Source organism: Neodiprion pinetum, chromosome 4 (genome assembly GCF_021155775.2).
Source record: "Neodiprion pinetum isolate iyNeoPine1 chromosome 4, iyNeoPine1.2, whole genome shotgun sequence".
NCBI classification, from domain to species: domain Eukaryota; kingdom Metazoa; phylum Arthropoda; class Insecta; order Hymenoptera; family Diprionidae; genus Neodiprion; species Neodiprion pinetum.
In genome coordinates, this window is record NC_060235.2 from 24,120,017 (window position 1) to 24,136,240 (window position 16,224).

General features: G+C 34.6%; 1 protein-coding gene across 7 annotated transcripts in view; it reads right to left on the reverse strand.

Annotated features, from left to right (window-relative positions):
• Positions 1-16,224, reverse strand: part of hts (adducin 1-like protein hts) — a 64,958-nt gene that overhangs the window by 17,677 nt on the left and 31,057 nt on the right. For 3 of the 7 annotated variants that reach the window (XM_046624320.1, XM_046624317.1, XM_046624315.1), the window contains exons 1-8: positions 9,218-9,337; positions 8,200-8,337; positions 7,722-7,911; positions 6,540-6,922; positions 4,929-5,375; positions 4,403-4,539; positions 3,288-3,405; positions 470-493 (exon numbers count right to left, since the gene is read on the reverse strand). In XM_046624320.1, coding sequence (XP_046480276.1) covers positions 470-493; positions 3,288-3,405; positions 4,403-4,539; positions 4,929-5,375; positions 6,540-6,922; positions 7,722-7,911; positions 8,200-8,337; positions 9,218-9,322 — 1,542 coding nt within the window. In that variant the 5' untranslated portion in view covers positions 9,323-9,337. Of the gene's footprint in view, positions 1-469; positions 494-3,287; positions 3,406-4,402; positions 4,540-4,928; positions 5,376-6,539; positions 6,923-7,721; positions 7,912-8,199; positions 8,338-9,217; positions 9,338-16,224 lie in introns of those variants that run through there. The other 4 variants (XM_046624318.2, XM_046624319.2, XM_046624322.1 and 1 more) reach the window with 2 other exon arrangements.

Below are 16,224 nucleotides of genomic sequence, written 5' to 3' on the forward strand. Positions count from 1 at the left end.
TATAGAAAGTCGAAATGTAGAAAAGGAAGGTCAAAGTATAGAAAGTAGTAACAGTTCTGACAGTTCTATGTTCTTATTTTCTATACTTTACCTTTTTCTATTGCAACTTTCAAAATTTTGAGCATTCTGTAAAAGAGATTTATGCAACTTGAAAATTCCTTTGTATTTTCTAAACTTAATACATTTTTACCCGCACCCAAGACGACCTCAAAATTTAGTTCAGATCATTTCGAAAATGAGAACTGACTATGAGTAGCGACATGAGCCTTTGATTAGTAACAATAAATGAAAGTTGGAGCTGATAATGATACGACGACACCAATGCAGCAGTGATACCTTCCCGTGCAGATCTAGAGAATTTAAGAGAGATAGATTGGTATAGAGACATAACAGACTAATAATATCTAGTAATAATAATAAAAGAGACTTAGTCCAAGGTATAAATCCAGTAACGTGGATATCCAATTACCTCCTCAGCATTTTGATCCACCCACTATAAATGAAAAAGAAGGGAGAAAAAAAACATCAAGATTAGACCACAAATTTGTGTTTTCAAGAGAAAAAAAAACGGGGCAAAAAAAAACTTAGAAAAAACGCGATTATTCATGCGTGATATAATGATAAGATGAGACTTTAAAAAACTACATGCTACTACTTACACATAAAATTCATTGCTACTACAGGTGTGCCTACGACCCCAAACTTCTCATAAAAGTACATTGCTTTCATCTACCATACAAAAATTGATATACTATAAACAGGCCTCCCACTCACTTTTGGTTTTAAAACTTGATCAAGTAACCTATGGACAGTGTGAAAGGTAACTATATGAGTAGATGTATCAATTTGGAAAATACATGCTCAAAATTGTCACAACTGAAAGAGAATTTATAGAACCAAGCCACGTTGGAATGGCTGTAAACACAAAATGTAATTTTGTTAATTTTTCCGAAGATTGCAAAATTAAATTTCTCCTTACACATTACATCATTACATCTTAAATAAATCGAATAGGGATCGTTCTGGTGAAATCTAACCACTTGTAAAACTTCACCATCATCAGTTTCGACCGAACTTGTTTCTCAAATTTGCTCAACACAAAGGTTTCAGTCTTCTGGCATCAAGATTTTGAGAAGAAACTGATACTGATAGTTGATGAGATGGATAAGTTTGCTGTTTTCAAATACCGTGGAATCTCAATCCATAAAAAAATTTTCACGTACTCTTTAAAGAGATCTGTTACTGAGAAACTGAACTCTGTGGTAGTTTCCCTTCAAATTTGACCTTAATATATTACGATATATTTTACTTAAATTACTATTAATGATATGAGTGAAAGGCCTGCAATAATAAGAGAAAATCAAACTCTATTGCTTCTTTACCTTTTTACTTTCAAGAATATCATGTCTACCAATAATATATATATAATATAAATAAATAATAAATAATATAATCGACTTTCGCTATGAAAGCTATCAGTAAGATCGCGATTAATTTCCTCCTGCTGCGCTCACATAATTACGAAATTAGCAACCGCAACTTCATAAATCATTAAAAGGAATTCATAAAGTACATACATAAATGTGAATGTATATATTAAGCATAGATTCTGTACTTCATTTGTCATCAATTACAGTTTAAGGTCGGTTGCCTGAAAATACACAATCGAAGGGCTTACTGAGGAAACAGTTCTAATTGTAAATTTGCGTCACTTGTGTATCGTTTTTACTCCAATAGCAAAAGTCGATTGTACTTGGTAGCGAGAAGTTTCAGTTAACTATTACCATTCGAATTTGATAAATTTGAATAGTTTTCACCTTTCAGTGAATTTTGTTTTGGTGTATTCGTGTGTATTTGTGCCATGTATCACTCATTCTAGGTTCTTGTTTTATTCCATTCACTTCCATTAAAAGAGAAAAATTCCAGAACTAATCAAAACGAACTTTTAAATTGAGATGGCAATCTTTATTTGCTACGACGGAAATTAAAAAACTACAAAGAGAGTTAGAGGTAAAACAAAAAACAGAAAAAAGTAATATTCGTTTGATTAATAACCCATGTAAATAAGTCTTTCAAACAGAGCGTTTTATTTATAATCGCTAAAAGTTATTAAACGCATACATATATCAATAGGATATTTTAAAAATTTAGTCACTATTGTGGCTGCCCATTACACTCCAGAACAATAAACATAAATAGCATGTTTTAAATTCATTAGGCATAAATTGTGAAAATTGATTTTTAGGTACTGATATTTTTGTTGATGCATTTCATTTTTTTCACTTCTTCAACTCGGTAAATAAAACAAAGTTAAATTCATATTAAATTCCTAAATTCGGCATAAAAAAAAAATATAAATATTTCTGAAGACCAGTGGTACTGAACTTGGAATGAGTATATAGCTAGTATGGAATGTTTAGCAATTAAATGTACAATTATAAAAATAAAGGTAATAATACGATGCGCCATTGAAATAAAGCCTTCCATTGATTCAGAAAAATTACATAAAAAAGAAAAATAAAAACAATGAAATTAAAACTTCATCGATTCATCGAATGTCATTTGATCCAAAATTATCATTGATTCAATTGATTTTAGCGATAAATGTAGCTACTTATTCTGAAGCGTAGAGATATACGTATTATCTTATATTTTAGCAACTCTGGACGAGCCTGTTTAAAAGAAATACGTAGATATATACTTTTTAATTGACTATTATGTCAATGATATACAATAATAACACGAATGAGTATTAAATTGTTTTGTTTTTTTGTGTGTTTCTCCCAAAGTATCAACGCACGTCCGCATGTTTTTCATAATTTTTCGCTAAAAACGATTCATGTGAAAGCTGAAAATTCAATGCGATTGCATCTATATCACGTAAATAAATCTCTAAACAATTGTTACATGTTATAGAGGTTGCCTAGTTATGCATGCAAGGGGAAAAATTTTCAAACGTTTCCAGTCAATCATTTCAAAAAACTTGACTGTAAACAATATTCTGATTTATAGATGTGATAGCGATGTGTTACGACCCTTACAGCTTCTTAATTATGGCTAATTCGCAATTTGACACCAATTCATCGTCACCTGTTTGTTCGACTTCACACTAGTACATTAAAGTTTAAAAAAAAAAAACAAAATAAAAAATCGACAGGAACAACCTGGTCGTAACAATTGTACGTAATAAAAATTTATAGATATTGTATATACTTATATAGATATATGGTGCATCACGAATAATGTTCTCTTTATTCCGTTTTATTTTCAAATGTAATAACCTCTACCTTAGTTATCTTCTTCGGGTCTGGGGTGCCGGTCTCCAAGATTTCAACCTTTTGATAAACATTCGGTGAGTTAAGCCAGCGTGATCTGTCAGTTCCTTTCCGACCTCCCTTCCACAGCCTGCAAAGCACAAAAACAAATAAATACAATAATTTGTCTTAAATTTATTAATATCATCTTTTAGAACTTGGTAGTGAGTTTAGTAGCCTGTCAAAGTGGGAAAGGAGTCAACTTCAGTATGAATGGGCTCCACCCTCGCAATTAAAAGTAAGGAAAACTTATCGAAAAATTTCCAGCAATGTTATTTTCACCAATAACAATGAAAATGTATGGAACAACATCCTTGGTATATAGTCGAAGTGACTGAGCAGATTCGTTTAATACAAGCTAAATTATAAACAATTTGCGAAAAGGTTTTATAATATACAGAATGTGCAATGTGATCAGACTTTGGTAGTTTTGAGCTTATTTTCACATCTCTAGAGATCGGCTGAAAAATTTCACATATAATTATCCCTAGAGTGAACAAAACAAGATTAGCATAAATATGGTACAACACATGTTTGTCAACAATTACATTTGCATTTGTAACTGTACGATAATTTAATAGTTTTTGAATGTTTCCAGCCAATTTGATAAGCTAATATTCTTTGATAATATGCTCGCGTTCGATTGCTACCGATATGCACGAAATTAAAGTGGTACCTAAGCAACGAGGCTTCTTTTCTAACTCATACACGGTTTGACTGTTATTGGAATACACGCTCAAAGTCGATTTGTACCGACAGCCTCGCTCAAAGCCAACCTCAGGCAGTCATCTTATAATACACATTAGCTTCATGCCTATTAGATAAGAACTGAGCCATGGCTCGAATCTCGGTTTTCCAATCCTACCTAGTCACGTAGGTGCGAGTATGATTACGCTAAAATCTGTAACACTGTAAACTCTGATAGAAACGTTTAAATCTAGTTCTGCCAACATACTTTTGCACTTAATGTTATACTCAAGTGCCTAACAGATCCTCTACAATGAATTTTAGAAAGACTAGACGAGCAATATACTCTTTTCCATTAGTGACAAAGTTTGCGACTTATGAGGAAACCGACAAAAACTTACCCCTGTTTGTAAAGCTCCTCTTCCTCTAGAAGGTAGCCCAAGGAAGACACTGCTGGAGGTACCTCAACGTCGTTACGCGGTCTTGGGGGTTCTCCTTTGATCAATGGATGTCTGTAAATGTAGCCAGTGCGAAAACCCTGCAATAAAAATGTATCTGCTGCACGTTTAGCTTGAAGCTGAAGACGCACATGCGCCTTCATTGTTTTCATATTGGTCTAATGTACGGATACTGAATTTTGAGGCTCCAGATTTTCATCCCAGTTTCTAATTATGTGAATGAACCTAACACAAAATAGAAATTATATTTGAGGATTTAACCAAATAAATTAGAAACTATGGAATACAATTGCTCTTCTTCACTGCCAAGTCTGTAGATAAATTATTTTTCAGAATACCTATTCTGAATTGAAAAAGATGGGGAAAATCATTAATTGATAAACAGTAGTGAAACTTTGTTGATTTTTTTCAATCAATCTGAATACGAAATTAATAATTGCATATAAGTGTGCTTTTAAAAATGGCTTACGGCGTTGTCAAGCATTCTCATGAGCGCCTCAAATTCTGTTCCACCAATACGCCAGCGTTTTTCTAGTTTGTCAGCTAGAGGCGATGGTTCGGCAACTGAGGCATGGTGTGGAACAGGAGGCTTTCTGGATGCTTCGAATATGGCCTTTCTTGATTCCTCCGAAACAAGGGTAAGGTTGTCGATACCAACTGGTATTAGTTTCAGTTGCGTTTCACAAGCCAAAACTGTATTGTAAACATTATAAAATGCCTCCTCTACAGTCTCCCCGCAGCACAATGCTCCGCGATTTGTTAAAAACATTATCTTGTTCACTGGACCTAAATTTCTTGATATCTTTTCTTTTTCCTCAAGCTCGACGACGCCACCGATATATTGGTGCGTGCTTACCTCTCCGATTACTATACTTTCCTGGCCAAGAGGCAACAACCCGCACTTCAAAGATGAAACCTAGAACAGGAGTGGAAAGATTCGAGTTATGCGTAATTTCATCAATTGTGCTACACTAATAATACAAGAATAAAATTTTGATCAAATCACAAAATGGCAATGTAAAAAATGAACAAAATTCAGGTCGAAGACGGAAAAGTTCACTGATTTGCAGAATGCATGACTATAAGCTGTCACCAAGGAACTCCGTTAATTTATTCATACCTATATACTTGATACCAACAGGATTGTAACATTTCGTCACGTTTCGTGATGATAGCACGCATATTCTATCGCAATCTGTCCAGACATTGAATATGGGTGACAGAATTATGGTTCTTAAAACCACCTTCTATATATGTTAAGCAGAAAGCTATTTTCACGTACTTGCAATTGATTTTTACTCAGGTATTTCATTAATTGTTCAATTTTCGCAGAAGTTACTTGGATCAGAACTTCTAGAATTACAAATTCGAAGAAATATTGTACAAATTATTATGGATAAAACAAACTTTCCGTCCATTGAAAGGTTAAATTGTGTGAGTATGAAAATTTAATGTTTATAGATTTCCGAAAAAAAATTTGCGAATTTACATACTAAAAATTTTCGCGCCCAAACTTTATAAGTCGCATGCCTAAAACAAAACCGTAGCATCTGGATGAAAGTTATGTTACGAATTTGTGTTTAAATTAAAGTATAAATTGGTACATGAGTTTTTATGGCAGTTTTGAAGAAACGATATTTTTTGAGTTGTTACAGTTTTATTTTGGGCGTGCAGTGTGAACTATTTTCAAACAAAAATGTTGCAGTTTGAGATTAGTGTAAATCAACTCCATGAATTGTATATATACATAGAGATCTAGATAACTTGGAGATTGTATTCATACTAATATTTTACTTTTAGAAATGGTCTATAGGTAAAAAGTTTGCCTGTTGTAGATATTTTCTTCATAGTACCACGTACTAATTTGCTTCAGATGAGATCGTTTTGTGTAGGAAAATATCCAATTGACATAATTTTTAGTAGGATTGTTTCGTGCGAGAAATTCTTGTGCAGGATAATTTTGTGTAGTATTGTTTTGTGCAGGATAGTTTTCAGATACGTTCGTGTGATGTAGAATTGGTTTGTGCAAACTCGAATAAATCAAGAGCGGAATACAAAAAACAGACGAAATTCTACTCACAGCTATAACGGACGGAGTGGTGATGTGGATAATGCATTTGATGTCGGGTCTAGCAGCGTGTATTGTTGAATGTAACTGAAATCCGGTAATATGTACACCAAAGTTGGTCGTTCCCTGCTCAACGACAGATCCCTGCATATCTACTTTGACCAAACTAGACGCAGTGACTTCGTGATAGAGAAGACCATAAGGATTGACCAAAAAGTGTTCCTGATCTTGATTCAGACGTGCTGTAATGTGGCCTCCGACACCCTGCGTCCATCCGTAGAGATCAAGCAATCTGAACACAGCAGCTAGCTTGCATCGTAGCAGTTTTTCACCTTTAGCATATCCCATACTCTCGACTCCTCGAATGTCATTTATAGGCACCACGCAGTTTGAACCTTTAGCAGATATCATGAAAATGATTTATAACTTTATATTTCTATTAGTTGTAAAAATCTACGTATTTCCAAGTATATCCAAGTATTCATTTCTTTGATACTCATTATTGCAATCTTTAAAAACATTTTTATGCTGTTAAAAATTGAAAGTTTTGACAATTGTGAAATATAAATAAGAAGATTGTGACGAATGCGAAGTAATGCACGAAATTTGTTTTCACAAACGACAGGACATATGAGTAATTTTAGTTCAAGTCTAATGAGTTCTAAATTTCTACTCAGATTGAACGCAAATTTTTCTATTTAGTCACATTTTCATTGCACAACTATACCTCAAAGCATAGTTGTTCCTTTTGCAATTAACAACTTGTCAAATGTTTTTCTTTAAAATGACTCGCCTTACGAACAAAATGGCCAAGACTTGAGATGTTCATTTTGATTCAGTTTAGGAAAAAAGAAATAACAACAACAACAACAACAACAACAACAACAACAACAATAATAATAATAATGCAAACGTCCAATGTCTACAACGATATGACACAATTGGAATTTCCAGAATAACCGATTTCTGATTTCAATGTCTGTTTGAATAGTACAATTAAGACTTCCTGAGATGAAACTGACTATTGCATATAGAATTTCCAAGTATGTCAGTTAACTTTATTCTCGACGGTTCTAATTAGAATTCCTTGCAGTAAGTTGGAATATAATTAACATGAACGTAAAAAATGGAAAAAAGATTTTTTCCACAACAGAATATGGTTTTTTCAAGCAACTGAATTAGTAGAATACTAACTTTTGAACACATTTGAGTTGAAGCGAGCACCTTGTGCCCCCATCATATCAGATATTTGTTGAAGGAGTCCGGAAGGTCCCGCCCCCCCGTCTTTCATCTGTGTTTCAATAATTCGCTCCAATTCTTCTCGGAAGAGTCTAGAGTTCATCATCATCTCGACCCTCTTCCTTCTCTCCATTTCACGCATATCCTAGGAATCGAACAAATTCAAGTGAAATTATCTTCAATTCTCAATCACGTTAAAATGAAATTTTTTTCATCATCTGCTACTTCACCTTTGTTAGCAATGAGCTAATTCAAAAGGACAATATATTTCTAATACTATTTTATTACTTATGTAGATGGAAATCAATTTTTATTTGTCAATCAATTCTTAAATTTTGTTCTAAAGTTGAGTTCAATTATGTGGCAACGAACAGAGCGATAGATAAATTTCAAAAGAACGCATGAATTTCCATGATTAAAAGGGGAAACTTACAGCATCTATATCCGCAGGCCGCATTTTGCTTTTTTCTTCTTCGGTGAGGCCATCTACTGCCCCGTTAGTGTGCGGCTCCGAGAGCTCCTGCTGACTCGTGTCCGCCATCCTCGCACCACCCCCAGCTAACACCCACTCCTGCAATAAAAAAAACAATGCAAAATTTAATCTTTTGATGTATATAAGATACGATAATTTAGGAAGCAAAAACTTGCCAACCAAAAAAGAAAAATAAAAAACTATATTAATATTAGATAATAATCGAAAGATGAGATTGTTTGAAACGTTCGAAAATTATATTTCAACTGTTCCACTTGACCTTGATTTTAATTTTAGAATTGTTTACACGTGCATACATTCTGACGTTAGTCGAGTTGCTACTGATTATAATGCTACACGATTATTAATTATCATGATACGGTCACAAGTTGTATGCCTGGTTTTACAGGAACGTGTACATTTAAACAAATATTCATCGAATGAAAACTAATTTTCAAATACTTGCCAACCTAAACGACATGTAGGTATAAAGTATTAAAAATTTAATCATGTAGAATGCATAGGTGTGTACTGTACAAAAAAAATCACTACTAATGGCCGTCGCTAAAATGGTTTTTTGTTTTGAGATTTTAATTCTTAGGTTTTTTCCAATATTAGTTAGTATTCAAAATTTCTCGCTCGTCATTTAAAAAACAGTTTTTTTTTCCACAGATAAACATCCTCATACACAGTTATTAAATATCTGAACATAAACACTCTTTGCGAATAATATTGTACGTTCCGTACATATTAAAATGTTCAGATTCAACAGCGTTCAAAAACTTACATCCGAAAAGTCTTAACAAACAAATAGAAGTTTCCATGTCATTGTATAGCTCAATTAACAATAATATCCCATTAATGTGAAATAGTCAATAGCCTGTACTTCACAGATCTTGTCAATATATTGATTGGTGGCGCAATTACAGGCACATGTAATTTTCTGTAGGCGATATTTTCCGAGCATACGAACACTCACCAACGAGCCTTCATCCGGATAATCCTCCATAAAATCGGCATGCTTTATTACAGTGTTTATGAGTGCTTGATGAACTATATTTACACCGACAGTGAGATGCAGCATGACGCACAGTTAAAATAATTCACATTTAATTATGTATATACGAGTGCACTGGCTGGTCATTACTTTTTTTCTCTTTGCCCATTTAACATGAGATAACAGATAATTTCATGCACAAATGGAGTTAGTTAGTCGATAGGTGGAATGATCTTTACAACGACAAATTTCGCGGACACAAACATCGTTCCTAGAAGAATATTCGAGTACGTAGATATTGAAAGCGTTAATGAAAACCGGAAGAGAGTTGATTGCGAGTCAACCTCGTTTATCTAGCATCAAAGGCAGTGCAATTTACGGGTAGTTAATCATTTTATAACCACCGCGACGTGTGCAAGGGCGACATCTCAAGTCACAAACAGTTCACGAAGATCCTCATCTCTTTATTTCAATTTTAATATTACAAATAATCGCTGATTATATTTGATACGTAAAACACCTGCAGCCCGCAGGAAAGACGACGATAATATGAAGGAACGAAGCGATGAACAGGTGCTTTTTACACGCGCCATTAAAAATTCCTATTATATTAGGCTAAGTATAAGCTCAACAATAGGTTCTTCTTTACTCACTGTACCAGAGTTTTAATGTGTCGTTACATCTATGCATGTATATAAACAGTATTATATAATACGATCGCAGACGTTGCGTCTCCCGTTAGTAGCTTACATCACTTTATAAACTGAATGTTATCATCGGCAAAGACACGTGACGTTAGTTAGAAATTATTTAACTGATATCCCGTGCCGGTTTATCACTGAGAAAATTAACGTAGACTGATTCGTCGGTCGGTAGAAATAAGGTAAAGCTAAAATTAGACTTCAGCTGCCGAAATAAAAATATTAGCGTGTTCAAAAATGGCCACATTTCAATCCGTTTCCGGAAAAATTCATACATGAGTAACGTGTCACAACCTCAAAATGATTGAAAATCAGCTGCAGGTATTATCACTGTTTTCTTCAATTTTCTCACCTTTATTCGATGCTCATACAAGCAATGTTGCAAACCCCTATCATGTCTCAAAATTTAAAACCGATTTGATTACTTCGGAGAAAAAAAAGTTAAAAAAAAAATTAAAGTTTATATAAAATAATATCTGCTCACTCGATCGTTAATCCGACATCCCCTCAACGATTTATTGCAAAAAGAAACTAGCGCGTTTATGCCTCTCGAGTTAGGATCTAAAGTTCAGCTAAATAATACATGCGCGAATCATGTTGCAACTCATGTCCGCGCTTTTGAACATCACACTCTCAACGAATCACTGACAAAGTACGATGTGCAGGTAAAAAACATTCGACCTGGTTCTTTCATTGCCGACACGAGTTACGTAACCCAAGAGTTCGCATCAGCAGCTCACAGACATAACAGTTTCGCCACGGCAATTGGCGGTTGTGGCGTTTATTATCTCAACTGTAGGTACGATACGCGGAGGATTCGAACAGAATTGAAGTTAGTAACGTTACCGTAACGAAACATTGGGGTGGGAAAAAAAAATGACTATTTTATTATTTTTACAACCACTCTCAAGTAACCAACATTACAAAATATGACTATGCTTCGTTTTATTACGGTTTGCTGAATTTCAAACAGTTCCAAAATCGCGAAGTAACGGTTTTTCCTCAGCATGAATCGTTACGATAACGTCGCTAACTTCGACATGGTGAATTCGATCCGTACCGAATGCGTTGGGCTACGAACATCCAAGATTCGCTGTTATAACTCATTAATCGAATTCTATATACTTGATAATAATGCACAGCAGAATTGCAATTAAACAATCGACTGCCGGCAATTTTTTACGATGAACGAATCGATCGGTAAACAGTAGATCCAAAACTGCACCAACTAGGATAAAGAAGACGTCGAACCGAGGAATAATTATCAAGCACGAACCGTAACCTAACGTAATCTACAAAATTGGTATCACGAAATTTTCTAGATCAAGAACACTTGCATTCTATCACTCGAGTATAACCTTCGTCGTTGGACACGCTACTGAACTTCAAGTACCAGACCGTTCCACCACTACCGTAAATGCACCAAAAGATGCTTAGCCTCTGCCGGGCGGATTGCGCCGGTTTCATCTCTGGCCAGACGCTCTCTCTGCACGATACTCCAGACCTTTTAGATGAGATGTTAAGGTGGTTCTTTGTTAACTCCGGCGTCAGTAGAACACGGTTTTAGAGAAGTGTATAATTTGCATTAAAGTTGTTGGAATAATAGAAGAAAATAGAATTTATGAATTTTAAGAATTTTATCATCACCCTTTGTTATAATTTTATTAATAAAGTTCTGTCCGTAGTTTTTCATTCGACTAACGTTGTCATCGGATACGATTAATAGCGAGTGTATAGTTTCAAAATTTCATACATTTCGATGCACAATAGATTTGTTTCGATGCAAAATCAGTGTTCTAATATTCATTTTGCTATTATTAGTAACAAGTCAATCCAAATTATGTAAAAATACGATTAACGATATTAAATTAGTATTAATAATTAATCTCGGACGCGACATTTGTACCCTACACACCGTCGTTTTTGAAATTAAAAATCTTTTCGCAACGGTCTGCAACGTCTCCTTTACAACATATCGAGATTCCAACAACCATCATCTTGTTTTTTTATCAATATCGGCCATAAGCACTATGTTAAAAATCCAATTTTCAAAAAGCTCGTTTTGGTGTTTATGGCCGGTAATCTAGTCTGATATTCAACGAGGGGATTTACTTCATTGCTATTAACAATCAGTCCAAGTCTTATATACAGCTAAGGACTTTGGATTGACTAAAGAACCACCTTAAATAAGTTCCAGACATGAAAGAATTGGTAGAGTCATCTCTTAGTATCAATATGAGATAGAGCTTTCGTAACATACGCGTTGTAAAAAAAACATTCAAGATTTGGGTCTAGAAGTTAAATTTTTAGGAATGTTTATCTCCTAAACTTTAAAGTGAAATAAGTATATCTTTTTTCGCACCAATTGATTGAAATGATTATTCCTGTTTGTGAATTATCGAAGAAAATAAACACAGGCATCGATTAAGAAATATAAAAGATTTGTTGAACGTATATTTAGTATAGGTATTATATGCAGCATTCCACGTCAAATCGCAGAGTTCCGATTCGCATCATTATCAGTACGGTGGAAAATTTTCAAGTAATAGTAACACTTCCGAAACATCTTCACTTTCTCTTTTAAATCGTATTACGATCATTTCAAAGTTGGCTCAATGACGGTGTCCTTTTTTTTCTTATTTTTCCGAACTACTTCCAAATGTTTAAAGTATTCTCCAAAATTGAAAAAAAAAAAAAAATGATCACATCACGTGCAACTGATTTTAATTTATAGGAATTTGAGTATTATACATAAAGTGTATAATTTGACTTGATTTTCATCTATCGAGCTTCCTAATTCAGATTGCCTGTAATGACAAATCAAATATTTTACAATTTGTTCAGACAACAATATTTCTTCTTCCCAGCCGCAGAACGACTTGTAAAACGGCATAAAGACCGTTGACTCAGGAATCAGTATTTTACTGGCATCAACTGGTCGGAATTTAGAATAATAGCAGCTGTTATTCAAGGAAATCGCTGACCCTCGCATGATGTAATATCCTTTTCTCTGTCAAGGGACTATGCCTGCATAGCCCTACGGGTCGTGAAGGAAGTAAAGAGTAGCCAAGATTCCAATTAAAAGGCCGTAACGACAAGTCGATTTCTATTCAATTAGAAGAATTATTATACATATTCACATATCGAATCCTGGTCAATGTATAAGGAAAAAACCGATGGCGCCTAATAATAATAATAATTTATAAATGTAACTCCATATGTATAATGAAGAAGAAAATCCTTTACTGAATTAAATGAACAGTTGTAGAGATAAAAATGTTCAAAATTTTATAAAAACTAATCACTATATACAGAAAAAGGCATTATGAGATAGCGGAAAAATATCGTTTGTTGTAACTGCTTTACTTTGAATGTGTCTGTTATACCCTCAAGTGTATTTTTTCACTAGTATTTTCCAAATATCTGCGTTTTGTGGACAAAGTGATGAAATAAAACGAATTACCGCACTGTCATAGATAATAGGAATGCGACGATGAATCTGACGAACCTGCTAGCTGAAGTTACACAGCAGCAAACGCTACTCCCGAACGTATAAGGGGATCTCGTGTTGAAAGGACGGGAGACTTGGTTTAATTTCATTAAAGCCCGGATACGACTTAAACCGGTGCATTTCTATGGTTTTTGATTTCCAGACGCACGAAATAACGACATCGACTAAACCGTGTGTAACCTGATTCTGAAATAACATCAACGCCTCTGTATAACGACAAAGGACAGGAGGATCTTTTGCGCAAATGAGGAACTTTCGAGGAAAATTGTTGACAATTAATTATTCGTTAATTAAAATCGTCATTGTAATCGTCATCGACGCAGAATAGAAAGAGAGGTGAAGGGCGTCGGTCGGAGACCCAGACCACCATACCAGGCAGCAACTGGAAGGACAGACGATCAATACGGTAAACTGCTTTATGCTCCTGGCACAACCCAACGGTGCCTCCTGCGCTTGTCTATCCTTACCTACCTACCCTTTCCCGACTTTCATTCTTTCAACGCTGCACTGGTGTGAAAAAACAGGCAGATGCGATCAGCGTGGAAGAAAATTTGTTGAAAAGTCACGGATATGTGTATAATAAATTATAACAAGTACACTGACTTCGAGAGAAAAAAATTCCTCCATTCAAACGATACTGATTGCTTGAAATAATTTTTCTTTTTTCTTTTATCAAATTTATATTCACTTGATTGAATCGGATTATTTTTTATTTAGTAAATATGAACGTCGAAAGAAAAAACTAATTCTACACATCTAGGGTACGTTTTTGATTCAAAGAATGATTTTCCAATACTCGGACATTGTTTATCAGCTTGTAGCAAATGATTTTTTCCAATCAAAATACATTATTTAGTCTACTGCAAATTGATCTATTTAGTAAACGTTCACTTGATTAAAGACCATAAGATTTGTTAATTGAATAAATCCTATCTTGATCCAAAAACGTATAATGATCATGTCTGTGTGTTGGAAAGAAATAAATAACCGATAGCCTGTGAATAAAAATTTCTTTCGACAAAGAGATTATATTATTAGAAACGGTTGATTTCAAAAATATTCACTGGAATTAGGTGAACGAGATTTTCCAAATCGTGCAGTCTAGTCCAATAAAGAAAGTTGCTCCAATCCAGAACTTGGCATTTCATTACTCTGAGGCTGCATATTTCGCTTTGAGTAAACTAACCGTTTAGTTGATTTAAAAAAAAAAATATATGATCATGTAAATTACTTATTTAACGAGAGAAAAATTTGACCGTCTAAGTAAATAAGCGGGCTAAGAAAATTGATAAAGTTTATTTCAAACAACGATAGTTTGAATTCCATGAAATGTTGATTCAGATTAAATATATTTCCTTGATCTGAACAAATATTTTATTACGGTCAAGTAAAAATATCCGTTTATTCCAATTATGCGTAAATATATCGAAAGCACCATTTAATCACGAAATTAGTAGTTTTTTCGCGACCACGACTCCAAGTTACAACTTGATTATTATCAGCTTCGTTTCAGGGTGTTTGCATTCCTGCCGCCAGGGTAATAAAACTAAGGGATACGTATCATCCGGTAAATACAAAACGGTCTGGTCATAACTGCTTGCTGGTCTATCTGAAATAATTTCTCTGACGCACCGTACGCAAAAACTAAAATAGAAAGCGTACCAATCGTAAAAATTCCCCAAGCTTAGTCTCGGTTAGTGAATGCCGAATTGACTGAACACAAAGGGACTAGGAGAATGTTCTATAAACATCATGGAAATACCAATTCACACGTTAATAGTCTACGTTGCAAGAGCTTACGTGAGAAATATTTGTACCTATCCTTTGATGGTCAAAATTTAAGATAAGAAATGCGTTATTTCAACCGTCAAATATTTCAGTACTAGTGCCAACGAAATATGATGCTGAAGTCAGTAACGTTAACGTAACGAAGCATTGTGGGGAAAAAATTACTATTTTTGGCAAGTTTAAAGTGACTCTAAAGTACTCCAATTTTCTAAAATATGAATACGTTTTGCCTCATTCATGATTTACTGAATTTCAGAAATTCCTGCAATTTTGAAACGTGAATCATTGCAAAAACGTTACTAGTTCCAGCCTCATAACAAAAGACCTTATTATCCATACAAAATTTGGTACCCGATCTCTCTTCTGACCGTTCTCTAAAGTAGTCGTGGTCTGAGAGTTACGAACACCGCACTAATTCGAAGTATTGCTTACTTACCTAGACCATGGGGGAAAAAAAAAATGGAAGAGTGATCACACGAGCATGGCAGTACTTTTACACACGCATGCTCAAGCCTTGAATGGTCTTTTGTTCGAGGTCGAGAAAGACGGACACTCGGAAAGCAGGAATATAGGGTGACTACAAATAGACGCCTTACACACATACACGCAGCCTACTCAACCGAGTCAAGAGTATCCTTGGCTAAGGCTGAATTCCCCTGATTCACGCCTGGCCCTCGTGTACGGGGTGGTCAAAGTCAAGTGTCACGCCCCGTTTTTTGGCCTATACGAATAGACGAATAGTACCGGACGCTTTCGAAACATTTGGAAGATGAATTAAAATTGAAAAAAAAAAACAAAAAAAAAACTTATGCAGCCGGAATCAATCGATAGATACTGTCAGCAGTGCACAGATAAACAATATAAGCTGCATATTTTACTGAATACTCAAAAACTTGACAATAATTAGATTTTGGTTGAATTCAATAATGCCAATGTAAAAAGTTTTTATTCATTTATTTTTTTCCAAGAGGTTACCCTCGACGGCGGAA